This window comes from Narcine bancroftii, chromosome 6 (genome assembly GCF_036971445.1).
Source record: "Narcine bancroftii isolate sNarBan1 chromosome 6, sNarBan1.hap1, whole genome shotgun sequence".
NCBI lineage: Eukaryota > Metazoa > Chordata > Chondrichthyes > Torpediniformes > Narcinidae > Narcine > Narcine bancroftii.
The window spans coordinates 81,483,690-81,507,100 of NC_091474.1; the positions used below are offsets into that span (position 1 = coordinate 81,483,690).

Consider the following 23,411-nt stretch of genomic DNA (forward strand, 5'->3'; position numbering starts at 1 on the left):
TGCAGGACAGGGAAAGCTCTTTAGAGGCAGTGATCTGAAAAGCAGTCAAAATTTTCTGGAGGCGAGTCCTGCACCGTGCTAACGAGTTGGTTCCAAATAAATCCTCAGAGACTAACAGGTTAAAGTAACGAGGATCTTTATTACAATGCTGTTATATTATCAATATTTATCATTATGATGTCACATTCAAAATAGATTATGTTGCAGTGAAAGCCACTCAATTCGTGTCCTATTGCAGGTGTACTCCACTTTACGAAAGTAGAGCATTTCTATGAAAACTTTTGTATCAGTGCATAACCACAGCTGCTGTTCGACATAATCAGAAGCAGATTTCGGGTGGGGGGGGAGGGGGTGTCTGTTTGGAAAGTCAAACTGGATACCTAATTTCAACCATCATGTCTTTAGTACAGTGAAACCCCTGGTGTTCGACACCTATGGGGATTGATAGATGAGTGGTAAGGCTATTTTCGAATGCGAAAACCCAAATTCCTTTCAGATAGTGAACACAGGTTTCTTTGTAAAAGTGAATTTGCGTAAAACAAGTATTCGTAAAGTAGGGTATACCTGTACACGGTATGTATTTCAGTTTGTTAATCATAAATCCAACTTAATATGGTTCCCTAGCAAAAGCAAAGATAAATTTTGCTACTGGTGTATTAATGCACAAAGTTAAAGCTGATCAGTGGAACATCCCACATGCTGCAGGCTTCGTCACTCAGTGTCAATCACGATTGGACCTCCGCTGAGGAGGTGTTCCCTCAGGTGACCCGAGTTGCTCGTCTCTGCTGATCTCCGCATTCGCTTGCGGCAGCCCTGTGAGCATCGTGACTTGGTATCCTGGGCCCCGCACACGAGAACCCGGCAGTGCAGGTACACTTTCTGGAGCGGGAGAAAAACAAGTCAAGGTAAAGGTTCCATTACAGTCACATAAATTCTACGTTTAGAATGCAACATATATGAAATTCTTTAACTTTTGTCTACCATCAGGAAGACAGAGAGTCGCCATGTTGTCCAGTGCACCTCACAGAAATCTACAACACCTGGTGTTCCTTGGTGCCCTCCCCTCCAAGTACTGACCTGGTCTGAGCCAATATTAAACTTCCATACTTTTTACCCAGTTATTTTGCCGGTTCCTTGAGGCTGCCAGTTACTTGAATTCCATATAACAGGGATTTTACTATAATGTTATCCAACTAGTCCTGCTACTAACTAAATGCTCCTTTCAAGTATTTATGCGTCTCTTCCGAAACCTATTACTATATCTGGTTTCATTCAGTGTCAGAAAGTGTGTTCCATTTCCTAACTCACTTTGTAAAATGGTTTGCCTCTTATAAATCTCACGACTGGAAGAATGTAGATGCTTCAGCGAGAGATTTATCAGGATGTTGTCTGGATTGGAGAACATGTCATATGAAGAAAGGTTGACAGGCTTTTCTCTTTGGAGCGACAGAGGTGTATGAGACGATGAGGGTTTTAGTTTAGATAGGGCAGTCAGTCAGCGTCTGGGGCAACAATGGTAAACGCCAGAGGACGTCAGTTAAGGTGAGTGGAGGAAAGTTTTGGGGGGGGGGCAGAGGTAAAAGATTTTTACTCAGAAAATGGTGGGTGCCAAGATGATGGTGGAGGCTGATAGATTAGGCACATTCAATAGACTTCTGGATAGGCACATGGATGCAAGGAAAATGGAGGGTTATGTAGGGAAAAATGAGATTGTTGTGTAGTAGGTTTACATTGGTCAGCCAAACATCATGGGCTGAAGGTCCTGAACTGTGCTGTAATATTCTACATTCAAAATCGGTGTCCTTTGGTTACCTTTTGTCATGATAGTGAAGCAGTTTCTCCATCAAAATCGTTCACACTTTAGGTCGTTTCCATCAATTTGTTCCAAACCTTCTCTGTTCTAGGGCAATCAGCCATACCTTCTCCAGCTTCCCCTGGAATTAGGTTCCTCATACAAGGCATCATTCCAATAAATCCCTTCACCTTAAGTCAGCATTCAATGTTTTCCTAAAGTGCAGTGCCAGGATTTCCCCCATCACCCTCTGATTGGGAAAATCGTCGATTTTTACCAAAGCTAATTTCAAGATTAACAATTGGGGATCAGTTTGATTTGGTCAAGAATTCTCTGCCTTGAAAGAAGAGTCAGAGCTGGAGAGGTTGACCATCCAAAGGCATGATCCAGCTCATCATTCCAATCAGACGTACAAATGGAACAGACTCCAAATCACATCATGGTTTAACTTACAATTCATGTCTTTATCCCACCTGTAGTCCTAAAGAGATTGAACTGAGTCAAGCTACATTTCCTTTTGATTATTAGCAGGATACCACCATGGTCTCTACACTTTCCTCAAATGATTGAGTGAATATGAGAGAAGGCCAAGAGCCACAACCTTGAGTTGAAAACAGTAAAACCACTGTTATTCAACCAATTGGCAAAACAAAATCGAGGAAAATAAATAGGTGCAAAATACGCAAGTTTAAAAATGGCGCGCATCACCGTTAACAAGCAACTGGAAAATTCACTTCTCCAACATCAACCAAACCCCATAGGTGCTGGATATCAAGGGGTTTATTGTGCATTGTGCACTATCTACCATCTGTCCAAACATCTTGCACCTTGAACTTTTGCACTTCCTAAGGGTGACTCCTTACCTTATTATCTCTTCCCACAAACTTAAAGACAGGGACGTAGAAATGTTTTGCAAGATGGTCCTGGGACGTCTCCTGTTTGACTGTTTCATCGTTGATACAGCTATGAAGACAAAAACAAGTCATTTATTTGCATCCTGGAGTTTCGCAATAACATTCCTCTTTAATTAGTTTTGATCCAAATCACTGACTGTCCATTTTCCTCTATAGACGCTGCCTGACCTGCTGGCTCGCTTCAGCTTCTCATTGTTTTGTTGAAGGTTCTGCTCTTTAATAATGATATTCAAATGCACACTCCTCACTGCTGGGTTGGTTGTTGAGTTGTTCATCTTAGCAGTTAGATATGCAGTCTCTATCTTACGGAATGTTGAGTTGGATTAGTTGGGCTCTGAGGGTTGAACCTACAGTGTTGATATTTTATGTCTTCACAGATTAGCTGTTGAAAGTAAAATGCCTACCAAGATGCGTGTTTTTCAGAAATAACAGGCATTCCTTGTTATCCTAATAGGGCAAGTAATGAAAAGAATCACATCTAAAATTTTAAAAAATTTAGACCAACACAGTAACAGGCCCTTCCAGCCCACAAGCCCGTGAAGCCCAAATACACCCAATTGACCTACAACCCATGATACATTTTTCAGAAGGGATGGGAGGAAAACCCACGCAGACACAGGGGGAACATACAAACTCTTACAGACGGCATGGGATTCAAACTCTGATCCTGATTGCCGGCGCTGCAACAGCGTTGCGCTAACCGTGCCACCCAATGCTAACTGTGCAAATGTTAGCATTTGATCATTCTAAATGATCAAATATCAGAATGATTGAATATCAGATTTGACCAAAATAAGCATCCTCTTTATTGCAGCAGATGTTAAGTCTACTAATGTAATAAAATATAAGGGCTTAAACATCATAAAAGCCAAGGAAAATAATCATTTGTTCTGCTTTCATTATTCAGCGACAACCATCTGCATCACTGGCTTTTGCTCCATCTGTTTAATCTCTGTGGACAGGTCTTAACTCTCGCTTTTCTCAGTCCCGTATCCAATATATTCTTTCATGAAAATCAAATAAAACTGTTGATGCTGGAATTCGGAAACAAAAGCAGGAAATACTGGAAATGTTCATCAAATCAGTCAGCATCTGTGGGAAGAGAAACAACGTCAATATTTTGGGCTGAAGAGCCAGAGTTTTGTCAGTAGGGTCTCTAACCATTTCTCTTTCCATAGATGCTGCCTGACCTGCGGATCTCATCCGACATTTTTGGTTTAAGTCCAATAACTTGTGACTGTTTTCCTAACTCACTTTCAAATTTCCGAGCTGAAGTCTCACATCTTGCCTTTTTTAATTCCCATGATTTAATTTTTTTAAATTTACATCAAGGTAGAAGCCAATACTAACCATTTAAGACCATGCCAATTAACCAACATCCCCAAACATTTCGGGAGGGTGGGAGGAATCCAGAACATCCAGGGAAAACCCATGCAGATTTTGAGGGAACGTTCAAACTTCTCACAGACAGCACTGGATTTCAACCCGGGTCGCTGGCACTGTAATAGCATCACACTAACCTCTATCTCATCAGCTCTAACATCAGGCATTTGTGCCTTGCTAACCTTGTGTGGCCAGTAGGAAGACGTTGGATTCAAATCCGGCTCCAGAGGCTTGCTGTCAAGGCTGGTCTGTAGAGTACACTGAAGGAGTGCTACCTGGTTGGTGAGGCTATGTTATGACGTGAGATCCTTTTGAATGGTGAATATCTACAACAAGCTGCCAGTGGAGGTGGTGGATAATATTTCAACATTTACAAGGCATTTGGCCAGACACTTGGATAGGAGAGGCAAACACATCAAGACCTCCTCCCTTGACCTTGGTATCAGGGGGAATTAGACCAGTGGATCTCAACCACTTTAAGTAATACATACGCCATAGGTCGTATGTGAGTAGAAAGAAAAAGTTTGAAAACCACTGTTTTAATCGTACCTAATTGACTCGTTATGTGCATGGTTTCATAACTCCAAAGGAAATGGGACAATGACAATTTTTCTCAAGCAAAATATTTCAGTAACAATTGGGTCCAGAGCAGTGGTTCTCAACCTTTTTTCCCCACTCACAGTGAGCTGGTGACATAACTGCAAAATGGTCCTGCAGAGGTAATTGGGGACAAGGAATAAACAAAACTTGCCCACGTCAACCACAACCTGTGACCAAGATTATGAGGATAGCGATATGTTGGTGGGGTACTCACCCATCCTTTATGAGGTAGTACCTCATAATGTCATCACTGCTGGGAGATGGGGTAGCAAAGCAGTTCTCAACCAGAGCCTCAAGCCCATCCACATGCATGAGAGGTTCAATCCCAAAGTACAGGGAGTCTCGGAGTTTGAGAACAGGCGGCGTATCCTTGTAAATCTCATCAAAGTCCTTGGACTTGAAGATCTCTAGAGCGAAGGGGAAGAGTCCATGATTTCTGCCCATAATCTGCAGTGGAAAATTTGCGGGGTTGGGCACATATCCTTCAGATACAGTGTACTGGCGGGGGAACTCACAGGTGATGGGAATCACTAGTTTACTAGTCCGGATGATGATATCCCCATTACTGCCAGGTGTCTGTTTGGGAATACCAGTTAGCGTGTTTCTTGCAATTATCTTGTCATCCACGACCTAATGAAACGGACGCAAAATCAAACAAGAAGATTAGATAGAACCATAGAACATTACAGCACAGAAACAGGCCTCTGGTCCTTCTAGTCTGTTGCAAACCATTTTATTTTTGCTTAGTTTCACTGACCTCTATACCTCTCCCATTCATGTGCCTGTCCAAATTCCACTTAAATGTTAAAAATGAGCCCGCTTGAACCACTTCAGATGAAAGCTTGTTCCACACTCCCTCCACTCTCTGTGTGAAGAAGTTCCCCCTAAACTTTTCCCCTTTCACTCTTCACCATGTCCTCTGATTTGTATCTCAACTACCCACAATACAAAAAGCCTATCTACATTTACCCTGTTAATCCCCCTCATAATTTTAAATACCTCTATCAAATCTCCCCTCATTCTTCTACACTCCAGGGAATAAAGTCCTAACCTGTACAACCTTTCCTTGCAACTCAGTTCCTGAAGTCAAGACAACATCTAGTAAATCTCCTCCGCACTCTTTATATCCAGATGGATACTTTCAGATCATTGAATCAGAAGCCGGCCCTTCAGACAATCAAGACCCACCTCGACTAATCCAAAGCCAATTCCCTTTACTCTCCCACATCAGTTCCTTCAAGATTCTGCCACTTGCAGGAACCAGTTAACCTACTGATCTGCATATCTTTGGGATTTTGCAGGAAACAGGAGAAACCTGGATAAGACCCTTGTGGTCACAGGGAGAATGTGCAAAGCTCCACGCACAGAGCAGCGGAGGTCACGGTTTGGGCATCTGTGAGGCAACATTTCGACTAGCAGTGGCCCCCTTTTCAGTTGATGCAACCTTCAGAATGTAGCAGATGCGGTGTAAATCACAGTTTAACGAGAAAGCCTGCAGACGCTGGGATCGAGAGCAATACACAAACATGCTGCAGAAGCCAGGTTTCGAGTCAGGTGATTGTATGGTTAAGGAGGTTTCAAGTGTAGTGGAGTTAAACAAGAAAGCCTTCAGTCATTGGGGCCGAGTGCAATACAAGTTTAATTGTCATCTGATTGTCAACAAAATAGCGTTCTCCGGTCCTCAGTGCAAAACGCACAGACACAGAGACAAACAATACATGTCCAGGACAAGTATATATACAAATATATGTTTTGTCGCAAAGTTTTCTATACTGAGCCATTATAGACGACGGTTTACACGTTGTGGTGTCGCTGTACACGCTGTTGGTAAGTGGGACGCCTCAGTTTCATGAAAAGGAAAGTTTCGGCTGGTTAGTGTGAGCAGTTCCTTTGCACACATGCTGGAGAAGCTCAGCATCCAGAGGAAGTAAAGGGTAACCAATGTTTTGGGCCCAAGCCCTTTGTCAGGAATCTGGAGAAACAGCTAGCTGTCTAAATAGAAAGGTGGCAGGAAGGGGGAGAGGAGAGGAGGGAGGAAGGGAAGGGGAGTTCTGGGAACAAAGGGTGACAGGTAAGACATAATAGGTGGATACAGGTGGGAAGGGGAGGAGAAGTTAATGTGATGGGGCTGAGGGCTAACAAGGGGTTAGACTATAACATCATAAGACAGGCTATTCAGCCCATCGAGTCTGCCCCACATTTAATCATGAGCTGATCTATTTTCCCAAGGAGGTGAGAAACTGGAGTCCAGATTGAAGCCTTTATAGCTTTGGTAATGCTTAATCTGGGATTTAAAACACCTGCTGAGTGTGGAATCAGTGAAGAAATTTATGGGGCACAGATTTAAATTGTAATTGGCACTGGGTCTCGCTGATCATTCCCAAACATTCCTGCAAACTTATCTTGCATTCTTACCTCGACAGCAGTGCCACAGCTTTTGAGATTGAAGTTGATGTTGGCGTGAGTCCCATTGGAGAGTGCTTTGCATGATGCGTTCAGGAGATAAAGTTCCAAACCCCCAACCAAATCCTTGGGTACAGCCACTTCAATAGACTCCGACTTGCATTGCACAGGTACTAGTACAGGGATAGACCACAGGATAAAAGGTTGCGAGACTAGGGTAAGGTTCATGGGATGACGACCAAGCCTAGACAAAATATTCGGAATGGCAGCATTTAAAATCTATGTTGGCTTAATTTCAAATAAGGCAACCAAGACAACATAAGAAATAGGAGCAGGAGTCGGTCATCCGCCCCGTCGAGCCCGCTCCACCATTCAATGAGATCATGGCTGATCTGATGACAGGCTCATCTCCACCTACCTGCCTTTTCTCCATATCCTTTGTAAAAATCTATCCAACCTTCTCTTAAATATATTTACTGAGGTCGCCTCCACTGCTTCTATGGGTAGTGAATTCCACAGATTCACCACTCTCCGTTCCTCCTCCTCCTCTCCATCTTAAATCTACTACAGTACACTGGATATTGAGACTATGTCCCCTACTTCAAATCTCCCCCACCAATGGGAACAACTTACATACGCCTATCTTTTCTATGCTATTTCTATAAGATCCCCTCACACTCTTCTAAATTCAAGAGAATATAGCCCCTGCCGACTCAATCTCTCGTCATAGGCTAACCCCCTCATCTCTAGAATCAACCTGGTGAACCTCCTCTGGATCGTCTCCATCCTTCCTCAAGTAAGGAGACCAGAACTGCATTTAGTTCTTCAGATGCAGCCTCACCAGTACAGTTGCAGCAGAAACTCCCTACTCCAAAATTCAATCCCTCCAGCAATGAAGGCCAACATTCCATTTGCCTTCTTGATAGCCTTCTGCACCTACAAACCAACCTTTTGTGATATCTGCACAGGCACTCCCAAGTCACGCTGCAATCACTTGCCATTTAAGTAATAATCTGATCTTCCATGTTTTTCTTCTGACGAGGATAACCTCACATTTACCAAATCTCCAATTAGACCAACGATGTCTACTGCTGAACAAGATCCTCAGATGGTTCAACAAAGAGATCACCACCTGACAGAAAAAATCAGAAGATGCACCTGTCAGCTCTAAAGCTCGGGACCAAATTAAAAAGGAGAGGAATCAAGGTTTCTATCCATACTGGGAGTGAGTCTGACACATGTTCAGGAAGGTAGGGCAAAAAGACTAGAAATACTCCCTTTAGAACAAAGGAGAGATTTAAAAGAACCATCAAAACCCCTGGTATCCAGAATTCAAGAAACCAGCATAAAAAAAGAGAATAAATTAATAAAATAAAATAATTAACAATAAAAATGGGGCAGCCCCGTTAGCGTAGTGGTTAGCTCGACGCTGTTATAGCACCAGCGATTGGGACTGCAGTTTGAGTTTGTACGTTCTCGTTGTGCCTGTGTGGGTTTCCTATGGGGGCTCCAATTTCTCCCCACTATTTGAAACACATCGGTGGTTGTAGGTTAATAGGGTGTAAATTGGACGGCATGGGCACATGGGCCTAAATGGCCTGTAATCGTGCTGTATGTCTAAATAAAGCAAACAGGTAAAAAATTGTAAAAGTAAATGTTCTTTGTAGTTACATGAACCTTTGGTGAAAATGGGAACAAATATTCAGCCTGTGGAGGGCCTTGGTCGTGCTTTGCCTGAAGCAGCTGTTCGAATAAAGATGTGTTTCAATTAAATGGCATTGCCCAGGATGAAGATCTGGTTGATGCTGCTCGCCCTTCTTATCCCTGCTTAGTGAGAGTCACCCCGGTTAAAAGCTTTATCTGTAAACTTGAGGGAGGGTGGAGTTAATTATCTATAATGTTGTTCATCTTTCAGGCAACTCCATGGAGAGGGAAGAACGTGCAGATGCAGCAATGGTTAAATGTTTTCAAATAATCTGATTGAAATAAAGTAAAATGCTCTGAGGTTTATATATTCATGCAAGTGAAATTCGTTCAGTGTAAGTGCAGTCTGGTATTTTTGTTTGTTGCTTTTTAAATTGTTTATTCTTAATGCAGGTGTATTAGTTAGGCATTGCAAGTGCTAATCTCAAGCAACCAGAAAATATACTTACCCAGTATCTACCAATTCCCAGAGGTGCCAGATACCAGGGATTTTACTGTAAAATTTTAGGATTATTCCTTATCTCTCTACTCCTTTGATTTGAGTACAGACTTCAGTGCAGGAAACGTCTCATATATGAAGTCAGAAGGAAATGTAAATGCAGAATCAATTACCTCTGAGAAGCCATCAATACTGCACCAAGGAGTTTTCCACTCTTTAGAATGACTTTCTGAAAATAGGTCATAGAGGTTCTGAGGAAGATTTGATCATGGAAGGTTTGAGTGCAAAAGAAAACAGTTTTGTGCACGTTTTGCAAAGAATTTTCAACAGCCTCCCAAGGCTCAATCTTCTTGATGCTGTCTGACTGGATTGAGATTATGCACCTCAAAGAATCCATCAGACGGGAAAATCTTTGCATTTCTCTGAACACTAAAATCCCATGGATTACAGCTGATTGAATTCACTCTGGTGAAAAGCAAAGCAACACGAGGAGGTGGGATTTACCTTGGCAGGTATGATTGTCTTCTGATAACATGAGCCCCCGAGGACACTCACAGTGATACCCTCCGTCCACTGAGACACAGGTGTGGCTGCAACCTCCGTTACTGCCGTGGCAGCCTTCAATATCTGCAGAATGAACAAGAACATTGGACCAAGTGGAGGAACACAAAGCAAACATCATTCAAAGGAAAAAAGCATCTGCTGGTTTGTATGAAATCTGTGAAGGAACTGGCAATTCTGCACGTTTCATGATTTCAGTACAAGCAGCGATTAGTGCAACGCCTTTACATCTCCAGCACCCGGGACCGAGGTTCGAATCCTGCGATGTCTCTTAGGAGTTTGAATGTTTTCCCCATGTCTGCATGGGTTCTCCCACCGTTTGATACGTGCGGGAGGTGTAGATTAATTGGATGCAAATTGGGTGAGACGGACTCGTGGGCCAAAATGGCCTGTTACCATGCTGTGTGTCTAAATTTTAAAAGATTTAAAATTTAATTTAAATACTGCTACTTCTCTGAAGTAAAGCTCCATAAATCCCACAACATCTGTTCAAAGAGTCTGCCGGCCCAGGCTCAAGATATCTCTAGAGAGTGGAGGGTTGTAGAAAGAGAGCTTATGGCAAATTGGTGTCATAAATTAAAGTATTGAGAGTAGGAGTTGAGAAGTTATGGTAAAATTATATTGGTGAGGTCAAATTTTGCATATTGAGCACGACTTACAACAGATGTTTGTTGAAGATGCAGGGGAGTCCATTTTGGAAAATGTACATTCATCCTCTCTCTGTGCTAGACATTCTGTATTACTATTTAAAGTAATCCAGAGGGCCCACTATTCCAAAGTTAAATTTGCTAAATTTTACCCCAGTATACCCTCTAAATGTGATAAGTGTACAACTCAGGAAGCTACTTCATACCTTATGTCCCTCCTTTGTAACTACTGGAAAGAGATATTTACCACACTGTCTTTAATTCTTGATATAAATCTCTCTCCGAGCCCTTTTATTGCTAGTTTTGGATCGAGTGGACCAATGGACTTAATTTTGACTCCATCTCAATCCCATGCAGCTGCTTTTGTTTCCCTGATTGCCAGATGGCTAATTTTGCTGCCTATCATATGTGTCTATGTATTTGGTATTTTCTCAAAAACCAATAAAAAGATTGAAAAAGAAAATTTGGATTATGGTATGCAGTTTTGATCACCAAACTACAGGAAAGATAGAGAGAGTGCAGAGAAGATTTATTAGGATGTTGCTGGGACTTCAGGGACTGTGTTACAGGGAAAGGTTAAACAGATTATTCCCTGGAGCAGAGAAGAATGATAGGGGAAATTTGATCGAGATATTTAAAATTATGGGGATAGACAAAGTCAATATAGGTTGGCTTTTTCTACTGAGAGTAGGTGAGATACAAACAAGAGGACATGGGTTGAGGGTGAAAGGGGAAAAGTTTAGAGGGAACATGACGAGGAACTTCTTCACACAGAAAGTGGTGGGGGCATGGAACAATCTACCAGCTGAATGCAGGTTCAATTTTAATATTTAAGAAAAATTTGGACAGATACATGGATGGGAGGGGTATGGAGGGATATGGACTGGGTGCGGGTCAGTGGAACTTGGCATAAAAATAGTTCAGCACAGATTAGAAGGACCAAAGGGCCTGATTGTATGATGCAATGTTTTATGGTTCTGAAGTGTGGGCTGATATCTCCAGAGATAATATTTGAGTAAAAATTCATGACTCGTCGGGAGTCTAGGGGTAAGTGCCCACCTGGTTGGAACAGAATCTTTCTGGAGTCACTGAAAACAGTAACGACATAGATCCACTGATCCAACCCCAAAGAGTTCCTCACCAAAGGAAATTGCCTGCAATGCACAAAAATGCTGGAGAAAATCAGAAGGTGACCGACAATTTGGGCTGGGCCCTTCGTCAGGATGCTGCGTGACCTGCTGAGTTTCTTCGCACATTTGTGTGTTGCATTTGACCCCCAACGTCTGCAGGTTTTCTTGTTTAAGAAGTAAACGGATTGCCTTCCCAACTATCAGGAAAAGAAAATCAGAAATTGAAATGTAACGAGCTAGAAACACCCAGAGAAGTCCATCTAGAAAAGAAAGCAGAGTGTTTGTGAAAAGCAACATTTTCTGCTTTTATTCCCGACCTGAGGAGTTGTTTCCTCTCGGGAACTTTAACTCACCTTCACAAGTCATGCCGTTCTTTCCCAGTGCCTGTCCAATCCCACACTCACAACGGAAGGAGCCCTGCAGATTGATGCAGTCTTCACTGCAACCCCCATTGTTGACCGCACATTCATTGACATCTGGGTGGATGGGTGGTGTAGGGGGAGGGGAGACAGAATCGTGGGTTACATATCAGAGAGTACATCATGCACGTTTTCACAATCAGTCACTGAAGATCATTGCAACTGCCTTTATTAAGTGTTGGAAAAATTGATTGGAATTTATTAAGGTACTGAACGATTGGAGAGCATTCTGACTGGTTGTGCCACTGTCTGGTATGGAGGAGTCAACATACAGGACAGGCTGCAGAGAATTGTGAACTCAGCCAGCGCCATCGTGGACATTAGCCTTCACTCCTTCGAGGACATCTACATGAGACGGTATCTCAAGAAAGCTGCCCCTATTCTCAAGGACCCCCACCACCCAGGCCACGCCCTCTTCACACTGCTCCCATCGGGAAAAAGTTCCAGGACCCCGAAGACGAGCACTCAGTGGCACAAACAGCTTCCTTCCCTCTGCCATCAGATTCCTGAATGGACAATGAACCACAGACACTACCTCACTTTTTATCTTCTTTTTGCACTAATTTATTTTTAATATAATGTATTTATGGAAATTTGATTGATAGCAATTTTTGCACCTGTTATGCACAATAATGTTGCCACAAAACAATTAACTTTGTGACACGTCCATGACATCAAATTCTAGTTCTGATTCATCTATCCTATCCCCTCTCCTTTCACTAAACCTCAGTTCCTCTTTAGATCCCCTGACATCACTTGCCCCACTAGTAAAACCCGAAAGCCTGCGGACACCGTGGTTGAAGTAAAAACACAACGCTGGAGAAACTCAGCAGGTTACGCAGTGGACTTTATAGAGCAAAGATAAAGATCCAGAACCAACGTTTCAGGCTTGAGCCCTTCATCAAAGCATGGAAAAGTGGCAGCAGGGGGAGGGAGGGGAAGGGGAGGACCACGGTCCCAAAGGGAGGAGGTGATAGGTGGATAAAGGAGGGAGGGCCTTACTGAGGACCTGCCTCATTGAACACATTATATAAACAAAATAGAGAGAGTGCAGAGAAGGTTCTCGAGAACGTTGACAGGATTTCAGGGTCTGAGTTACAGGGAAAGGTTGTGCAGACTGGGGCTTTTTTCTCTGGAGCGTAGAAGATTGAGAGAGGACTTGATAGAGGTGTTTAAGATTTTAAAAGGGACAGACAGAGTAAATGTGGATAGGCTTTTTCAATTAAGAAAGGGGGAGATTCAAACTAGAGGACATGGTTTAAGATTGAAGGGGGGAAATTATAAGGGGAAGATGAGGGGAAATTTCTTTACGCAGAGTGTGGTGGGGATGTGGAATGAGCTTCCGGCAGATGTGGTCGAGGCGGGATCATTGGTTACATTTAAGGAAAGACTGGATCGTTACATGGATAGGAGGGGACTAGAGGGGTATGGACCGGGTGCTGGTCAGTGGAACTAGGAGGGTGGGGATTTGCTACGACATGAACTAGTAGGGCCGAACTGGCCTGTTCTGTGGTGTAAGTGGTTATATGGTTAAAGGAGTGAACACCCGCCTCCTGTCACTGCAGTGTTCCACACTGACCCTTGTGCAGAGTTTGTGATTATGCCAAACATTTTATCAGGCAGCTGATCGTCTACAGACCATCTCGACAGCTATTTCTCTCGTTCCCTAATCTCTGCTCAGAGTTTAGATATCTAACCAATGCATCACTACACTTGATAAATGTGATAATTCTTCAGGGTGGGCAACACTGAATTTGCACAATAAAAATCTACGTCAATGAAGATGAATGCATTAAATGCAACACTTGATTTTCAAGGAAGAAGCAACAGGATATAGAAGATAACAACATCTGCGTTTCTGCCCGTGTGAAGAAGCATTCTCTGTGTTCCTCATGACTGCAGAGAATCCAAAAATGTTCACTCCTAATGAAATATTTTTTTGCCACGGATTAATGAGGCTTCCAATCAAGATCCCACAGAGAGCTCAGATAGGCTTCAGAGGAGACTGGATGAACACAGGAGGCTGAAGGAAATTGGGTTGAGGTAGGACAAAATTCAGAGAGAAACTAAATGCCAATGAGGATCACTCAGAAGATTCTCCTTGTAATGGACTCCACATCACCACTTTCAGAAGTTCAATGTCTTTCAACAGGTTTCAGGTCAAACCTGAAACTCCATCACCATGGAATTAGCAAAAGATTGTCAACAAGTATTTTATTTTATTCTCCAAAGTTGAAGACCTTACCGAAACAAGTCTGGCCGTCTGGCCCAAGGACAGTGCCTGGGGAGCATGTACATTCATCATCATCCACACAGAGACCGACACAATCCACGAGATCACATATGTCATAGAAATCTGCAAAGGACAATGGACGGGGTCAGTGGGAGGTGATGCGCTGAAAGGGCCAGACTTTCACTGTGGGAAATGATTGGCGGGTGCTGTCAAGCAAGATCAGCGGAAAGCCATAAATGCTGGCACCGGCAGGTCCATATTGCCTGAGTTGCCAGTCATGTTCTGCACACCCCATCTTCTGCACAGGAAGTGCTGCTACATAATGATCAGTTCACCCATCTGCACAACCCTCATTTTCCCATCCATTTCCTAGAGAGGCCAACAATTAGCCAGGATTCATGCTCCTGGTTATTTATTTTCATAAATTTTGACATACAACAAGGTAACAGGCCCTTTCGGCTCACAAGCCTGTGCCACCCAATTGAACTACAACTCCAGGTACGTTTTGAAGGGTGGGAGGAAACCCATGCAGACATGGGGAGAACATACAAACTGCTCTAATCGCTATACTAACTCTGCCACCTGGTATGACATGTAAATTTTAGACCTACAGCATGGCAACAGGGCCTTTTGGCCCACAGGCCTGTGCCACCCAAATACATCGAATTGACCTTCAACCCTCAGTATATTTTGAAGGGTGGGAGGACACCGGAGTGCCCAGAGAAAATCCACGCAGACTCGGGGAGAACGTACAAACTCCTTACAGACAGCGTGGGATTCGAACCCTGTAACGCTGTAATGGTGCCTGTGTCTTGGTTGGGAGAGTTGGCGTCACTTGCTTGACTGGGGGAGAGTTTGTAGGAGGCACAGGGTTTGGTACTTACGTCCGCAGTAAACGTGGAAACAGACAGTGGGTTTTGGCAGTCGGTAGATGTAATATCCCCCGGGGCAAGCTTTCACATCCACCGTGGTGCTCCACAGGCAACAGTTGTCATTGAAGCTGGCGCAGGCCTGCACCGACACAATGCCGTCAGACCAAACAGGGTGGCTGCCATTGAGCCAGATGGGAGCGTGAGTGCCGCAGAGATTCTCCTGGATGCAGAAGGTAGGCATGGCATCTCCCGCCATCCCGATGAAGCGGTACCACTCCCCATTCATGTAGTTGTCGCACATGGGCGTTCCATGTGAAATATTAATGTGATGCTCTGTATTTCGCCAAGGCTCGTTCAAGCTGATGTATGCTGAGCATGGATCCAGGATGACTGTAAGAAAATCAAAATGAGTCCACAGTATACCAAACAATTTAACCCCAGCTAATGAATGAAGCGCTTTGTCATATACAGTGTACAGATGTATGTAAAGGCTTACTTACTGCAGCTTCCAAGGTGCTTAACACACATGACACATGCATCGCAAGATTAAAGAAAAACATCATAAATAGGAAGAGAAAACAGGATTTAAATATTCCCAGTTGGTCAAAATGCAGAAAAATGTGTTGTGTCCGTAGGTCAGAGAAATCTTTGGTGAAATAGTTTTATAGTTTGGGCAGAATGGGCCGAAGAGTTTGTCCCAGATTGACTCATGTAGGTACTCAAAATCTCTCTACAGTTCTTGACTTTGTGTCGAGCTGGAGGAGCGATACAAGAAAGGATCAGAAAACAGGAGAAGAGGGAGAATACCGGCAGGGACAGAGCCGCAGACTCGGGGTCTGGTGAGCAAGAGCTTGAGACAGGATCAGGGGAGATGGGGGGGAGAGGTTGGGTGGGGGGATGGGGGTGTTGGGGAGAGGGGGAGGGGAGACAGGAAGAAAGGAGGTGGAGAGATGGGGCAGAAAGGTGGGGGCGGGGAGGGGAAGATGGGGAGGGGAGACAGGAAGAAAGGAGGTGGAGAGATGGGGGCAGAAAGGTGGGAGTGGGAAGACAGTGGGGGGATAGACAGAGGGGAGAGGGGGATGAAAGATCACAAGCAACAAAGAAATAAGAGCAAAAAGAAGATGGATCCAAAGGTAACCATGGCACCATCCAGCACAGTGCCTTATTCAGGACATACCAATATTATTTAATTACCCTGAGGAAAACTACTGAACACAGAGAACTAATTCATGCATTAACATGGAGCGTTTGAGCTGGGTGTTAAAGAATGGCGTGCATTTCACGCAGTACTCTTGAATTTCTGATGTTTTCATTTCCCTATGTGTAAATACAACCACCACTTTATATCCAGCAACAAACAGCCACAAGTTGATGTAACTTTTACTTGCTTTTGGTTGCATAGCTTGACAGCAACAATTGCCTATCAACGTAGTTTTATAAATAAACATCCTTTGGAATCTTTTATATCTACACATAAAAGCATAAATTCAAAATCGCGAGAAATAGTTCTCTAGCACAACAGTGTTAGGCTGAATTGTCACTGGATAACATCTCAGAATTGGTCTTGAACTCACAGCAATCAAATCCAGGAGAGGGAGAGGAGGGAGAGAGGGAGGGAGAGAGAGAGTTTGAGAATCAATGTAGAAGGGTTACTTTTCAATGCTTGATGGCACGGTTAGCGCAATGCTGTTACAGTGCCAGCAATCAGGACCAGGGATGGAATGCGGCACTGCCTGTAAGCAGTTCGTATGCTCTCTGTGTGGGTTTCCTCAGGAGGCTCCGATTTCTTACCATCGTTCAATATGTACTGAGGGTTGTAGATTAATTGGGTGTAATTGGGCAGCATGGCTCGTGGGCTGGAAGGGCCTGTTTCCATGCTGTTATGTCTAAATTTAAAAAAAACTCTGTACCAAGCCAAGGATACAAAGCATCCAGAATTGCTCTATCGTAATAGAGGAAGGGCTTCTAAATTTTGCAATCCAACATGAACAAGTTATGTAAATGTTGGTTGTGCATCTTTATCTTTGTTCCATAAAGGACGCTGCGTGACTTGCTGACTTACTCCCACATTTTTGTGTGAAAATGAGAACACTATCACTGAACGTGTTAAGACTCCACTGGTCAGGCAACATTGCAGACAGAATAAGAAGCAGGACAGCTTCAAAGTTAAGTGGCGGTCTGGAGGAGTCACGTGATGGAGTAGTGGCCGGTAGGAGAATCCCAGCCCTCTCCAGAAAAGAAGAAATAAAGTGAAAAAAATACAAAGTTCAAGAAACACAAAACATAACAAATAAAAGATAAAGCTGTAGAGAAAATAAAGAAAATGGCACCCAAGAAGGAAAAAGTAAAAACAACGGTTAAAAAAAAGAAAAGACGCCAGAAGAGTAAGGAGAAGGCCTTACCTGCATGAAGAAACAGGGAGATTGATAGGGAGGGTAAATTGCATTAAAATGAACGTCTTCCCAAGGATACAATACTTATTTCAATTGTTACCAATTCCCTTAACAGAGAAATTCTTTAATGAACTAAAGAGAATAATAAGGAAATTTTTATGGAAAGGGGGGAAACCGAGGATAGTGTTAGATAAATTAACAGAGAGGCACAACCAAGGTGGTTTGCAGTTACCAAACTTTTAAAATTATTATAGAGCAGCACAATTAAGGTATTTATCAGATTTTTATCAGACAAGAGAAAAACCAGTTTGGACTAAGATAGAGCTAAATAAAATATGGGAGAAGGTACTGGAACATATACTTTATAAGTGGGATGAAAAGCTGATACAATATAAAAGCTCACCAGAATTGCATTATTTACTCAATATATGGAAGAAGATTCACTGAGAAAGGAAAAAAAACAAATGACCAAATACCAAAATTATTATTGACACAAAATCAGCTAATCCCTTTTACAACAGCTAATCCCTTTCCTTTAGAGAATGAGAGAGAAAAGGAATTAAAAGAATAGAAAATTATTTTTTGGGAAATAATTTATTAACATTTGAACAAATGAAGTACAAATATGGAATAACTCATGGTACAATGTTTGCATATCATCAACTGAAAGCCTACTTAAAGGATAAATTGGGAAACAGACTGAGATTACCAGAAGGAAGCAGCTTTGAATATCTGATTACAGACACAATGATAATAAAAGGATTTATAACGAACATGTACATCAAGCTGCAAGAGAAGGAAAATGACAAAATAAGCTATAAACCCAAACAAAAGTGGGAAAAAGATTTAAACATAAAGATAAAAAATGAAACATGGGGAAAGTTATGCTCTGGGACTTTGAAGAATATAATAAACACAAGGTTACGCATGATACAGTATAATTGGTTACGCAGGTTATATATCACACCCCAAAAGTTAAAAAAAGGGATCCAACATTATCAGATAGATATTTTCGCTGTAAGAAGGAAATGGGAACAACAGTACATGCAATTTGGGCATGTGAGAAAGTTTTGGGAAGATCTAAATAAGGTATTAAATAAAATCACAAAAAGCAACATACCAAAAAATCCAGAGATTTTTCTTCTAAGTAATATAAGAAGTAAAGAATTAGGCCTCAAACTGGATGAAGTGCAAAAAAGATTTATTATGATAGCCTTAGCTGTAGCAAAAAAAATGTATAATGTCAACTTGGAAATCAGAAGAGTGCCTGAGAATACAGCAATGGTACATGGAATGTATTCCATTGGAAAAAAAAAGAACATAATTAAAAAAAATAAAGTCACATTATTTGAACAAACTTGGGAACCATACATGGAACATAACAGAGAGGGCTTGCCTCGGACCTCCACCCCCTAAAATGATAAGAAGACAAAATGACTTGATCCAGTGTGTAAAAGTAGATGACACATTTTTCTTGTTTATTTTTCATTGTGTGATGACATTGTTTAATAGTTTTATTGTATTGTATATGTTGAATGTTTAATGGGTTTGGAGGGGGTGGGAAGGTAGGAAGGAAAAAAGGGGAGACAATGCCACTGTGTATATTTAAGAGGGAAATGTTTGTATGTATTTTGATTGATATGGTTCCCAGTGTGAAAAAAATTAAAAAAAAAAGGTTAAGTGGCGGACTGAGGAAAGACGTTTCCGTTGTTCAGCCCCAGAGTGAGAGTGGATGAAGGGTAATTTCAGTACAATTATAATTTAATTTGAAATCAAGACATGATTTTAAAATGAAAACTAAATCAAGAACAAACACAAGGGAGAAACTTCTTTCCTCTCAACAATTTAAGAATATTGCAAAATTAATCAAGATGTGCTTCTGCAGTACTTTTTGGGATATTTCAATAACCAATAAAATATAGCTAATGAGGTACTTGATTAGAGATCAAGTATTGTGGAAAGGAAAATAGCATGCATTAAATAGAACTTTACTCAATCACAGTGTTTCCCTTAGAGCAGTTGTTCTCAACCATTTTTTCTCCCCACTCACATACCACATTAAGTAATCCCTTACTAATCGATGCCATCGGGGCTCTGTGGTTAGTAAGGGATTTCTTAAGTTTGTAGTAAGGTCACTCGTCTGAGTGCTACTGGTACCATGTAACCCTGCCCATGCTCGGATGGTCGGCAACTAAACCAGCTTCTCCACTAGGCTTGCCTGATGTGGATGGTGGCTAGACTCCCTACAAGATGAAAAACAAGACCTGTCAAAGGGCAGGCGAACTCTCTCGTAGGGTCAATGGCCATTAAGCAAACATGGGCTGTGAAGCACAGAAAGAGCAACCCTTGCATCGAAGCTTGATCTGGCCATTCACTGCAACAGAACTTCCACCAGCCGTTTTGGACCTCACCATGCCGCTGGATCCAGGAGGGGATGTCGAGAGGGTGGGTCTGGATCTGTGCAACCCTCGACTCACCAAAACTCCATTCACGCACTCGCTGTTCCTTTCTGAGGAGTGGGGTATCCTCATATCAAACCCCACAAACTGACTGAAAGGAACCATTGATGGTCAGGAGAGAGATTAATGGTGATATGTGAGTGGAAAGAACGATTAAGAAACATGTCAATAGCTAGAAGACACTGCAAGATCCCACAAATATTAAGGCAGTAATTAATTTGGTGATATTGATTGAAGTATAATTGTTAAGCGGGACAACAAAATACTTCTCTAGTCACCTCTGTTTATTTTAGGTTAGAATCATTAATCCTTAATTTAAGATCTCAGTTGATGAAAAGAGCACATCCCCAGCCCTGTGTTCAAGCATCTGGGTGGTTCTGCTGAAGTCTCTGGAGTGGGTCCTGGATGCACGAGCTTCCATCTCCAAAGGTAAGGCTGAAAGTCAACAGCACAGTTGCAATGTCGCAAGATCCAGGCTGTTTTCCAACACATATGTCCAAGGTGCCAACAACACCCTCCCTGTCCACTTACTGCAGAGCAGTGGGTCTGAATGAACAGGGAGAAGTTCAGGTCAAACCAGTCTTTCTGACTCATTACAAAAATAATCCTTGTCATTTCATGGTGAGAAAACCAGTGCCTACTTACAGTGGGTAGAGTCAATATGCCCTCATAGTCCAGATAGAACAATCCTGACTATACTCATTCACATTCATTTTCTTCCCCATTGAATCAAACTCCTCTACACGCCGCTCTCTAAAACAAACAGTGGTGAAATTGCTGTTACCTCACTTAACATTGGAAAGTGCTACTTTACGTGAAATGACGATAAACGAACCAATATCAAAGTGTGACACAGTATTTTACTCATTGACATTGTAAGGAAAAGACATTGAATGAAACAGCATTATTCAAGCACTTACTGGACTTACCTAAAGAAGACGAGGAATGAAGTTTGGCAGAGAGAGCCAAGCCCAACAGAATCAAGCCTGACATGATCCTCAGCTCGATCGTAGAGTTAATGCTGGTTTCCCCTTCAGGAACCAAAGTGACTGCTCCTTTCACTCTTATCTGGGTAGTTTTATCCTTAGGGTAGACTCTTTAACTGGCTCCAGGGAAGGGGGACTGGATGTATGACTTCAGCCTTGACCTGGGTTGCTTACGGACATGAGGAACAATGATCCTGTTCTGATAGGGAGGCTATTTTCCCTCATCCTCCTATTGTTTTCCATTTTGTTTTTTGCTCTTAAATCACCAGCTATCTCAATCCACAGAGAACTTGATAGTGGGTCTCAGCCATGCCCTCATTCCTGTTTCTCAATTTACTTGTGGTCAGTAAATTTCCTGTTCTTCTCCCCACCCCCCCCCCCAAAAAAAATCAGAGTCTTGCAGAAAACACCATGACGCCTTAAAGTGTCCAGTGGGGAAGCTTGAATCGTTTTAACATAACCTGTGATCTGTGCATGAGATCAACTGCAAGTGGTAGGAATGTTTGTTCAGAAAATTATCTTGAATTCCCTTTTCTGAACGTTATTACAGTGATATTGACACTCAGTGGATGCAACATGAAACATTGAAGCATAAGGGTGGAACTTTACCACCTGAAGAAATTTTCGGAAAAAATAATATGAAATTAGTAAAAATACACATTGGTAGATATTTTGCTTATAACCCTACAGCACAGAAACAGGCCCTTCATCCCTTCTAGTCTGTGGCAAGCTATTATTCTGCCTTGTCCCACTGACCTGCACCCAGTCCATAGCCCTCCATACCTCTCCCATCCATGTACCTATCCAAATTCTTCTTAAATGTTAAAATTGATCACCACTTTAGCTGGCAGCATGTGCAGCACTCCCACCACCTCCTAAACCTTTCCCCTTTCACCCTTAACTCATGTCCTCTGACTTGCATCTCACCTACCTTTCAGTGGAAAAAAAGCCTACCTACATTTACCCTGTCTATACCCCTCATCATTTCAAATACCTCTGTCAAATCTCCTCTCATTTTTCTACGCTCCAGGGAATAAAGTCCTAACCAGTGTGACCTTTCCCTGTAACTCAGTTCCTAAGTCCAGGCATGCCCTCTCTGTCTGGAATATAATTAATTGTGAATGGTCACGTGATCTCTCTGACTGAAACCTATTCGGAAGCCACATCACCTATCAATCAAAGTTGGACTCCGGCCACCCATTGATGCACACCTTACTTTTGGCTCATTTAAATGACAGTGTCATCACTGGCCAGATGCCCAGCTCAGACCCTTGATGAATACTACATTTCTTTCTCTCTGCCTCTTGGACCAAGTCCCTGACATCGCTCCATGCTAGGTTGCTACTGCTGGACGAGTCGTGGGTAAGGTGTGCACTACACTGAAGTTGAGCTGTAGTACTGCAACAGATCAGTGCTTGCAGAGAGCCCCACCCCCATTGATACCTATCAATCTCTGCCTTAAACACAGCCAATGACCTGGCATTTAGAGCCACCCGTGACATGAAATTGCAGAGGTTCACCACTCCCTGGCTAAAGAAATTCCTTTGCATCTCGGTTTTAAATGGGTGCCCTTCAATCCTGAAGTTGTGCCCTCTTGTCCTTAACTCCATTGCCACGGGAAACAACTTTGCCACATCTACTCTGTCCAGACCTTTCCTCTCCTCAAACACTGGGCAGGTCAGGTCAGGCAACAATACTGCAAAGAAAATGAGAGTTAATGTTTCAGCCTGAAAACCCATCATTTTTGGCCTTAATTCCTCTCTCCCCAACTGCTGCCCAATCAGCTGCTTTCAGATTTTGTGTTTCCGATTTCCATCATCTGCATTTATTTGCTTTTTCATTCTCAAGGACATGTTTATCAAAATGTGACCCTGTTTTGGAACAGTCAAGCAGAACTCCGGAAAAGGCATTGAAGCCTTCAAAGTGATAGGAACTCTACATAAATCAGAGGCTGTTGAACAGAACACTGTGGTGGGTCTTCAATGAATTTTAGTAAACAACAGTTCTTTCTTTAATGAGCAAAAGCCAATCAATACCTTGATATCTGTGGCAGAATTTTCACTCCCATTATACTGCACCATTGCACAAGTTATCAAGATGAAGTCTGTTTACCTTCATACATGAATGCAAAAGTTGCCAGGGCACCCACCTTCTATTGAGAGCATCCTGGCTGGCTCCATCACAGTGTGGTACGGTTGCACTGGATCAGAAGTCAATCCTCAGGACTATAAGAGTAGCAGAGAGGATTACAGGGGTCTCCCTCCCCCCATCGACGTGATCTATCAGGATCATTGTTTGAAGAGGGCACACAAAATCGTTGAGGACTCCTTCCACCCTGCACACAGCATCTTTCAGCTGCTCCTATCAGGAAAGAGATGCAAGTAACTATATTTTATATATATATGTTATTTATATATTAGAACACACACCTATATTTATCTCTTGCAGAATCTCTTGCCTGAGAAATAAAGCACTC

General features: G+C 42.5%; 1 protein-coding gene across 1 annotated transcript; it reads right to left on the bottom strand.

Annotated features, from left to right (window-relative positions):
* Window positions 1-119: 119 nt before the first annotated feature.
* oit3 (oncoprotein induced transcript 3) lies at window positions 120-21,032 on the bottom strand. Its single transcript, XM_069885531.1, has 9 exons — window positions 20,879-21,032; window positions 15,110-15,487; window positions 14,238-14,348; window positions 11,927-12,049; window positions 9,740-9,862; window positions 7,105-7,265; window positions 4,904-5,319; window positions 2,656-2,755; window positions 120-879 (listed from the first exon to the last, which is right to left on the bottom strand). The coding sequence occupies exons 1-9, from the start codon at window positions 20,940-20,942 to the stop codon at window positions 712-714; spliced, it is 1,644 nt and encodes a 547-aa protein (XP_069741632.1). The 5' UTR covers window positions 20,943-21,032; the 3' UTR covers window positions 120-711.
* Window positions 21,033-23,411: the final 2,379 nt, after the last annotated feature.

Excerpts from the sequence above, each read along its gene's own strand:
- oit3 (XM_069885531.1), bottom strand. The coding sequence starts at position 20,942 with ATGTCAGGCTTGATTCTGTTGGGCTTGGCTCTCTCTGCCAAACTTCAT. Across the intron at positions 15,488-20,878 it reads TCATTCCTCGTCTTCTTTAG|TCATCCTGGATCCATGCTCA; the intron begins GTAAGTCCAGTA and ends ATTTTCTTACAG. Across the intron at positions 14,349-15,109 it reads TTTCCACGTTTACTGCGGAC|ATTTCTATGACATATGTGAT; the intron begins GTAAGTACCAAA and ends TGTCCTTTGCAG.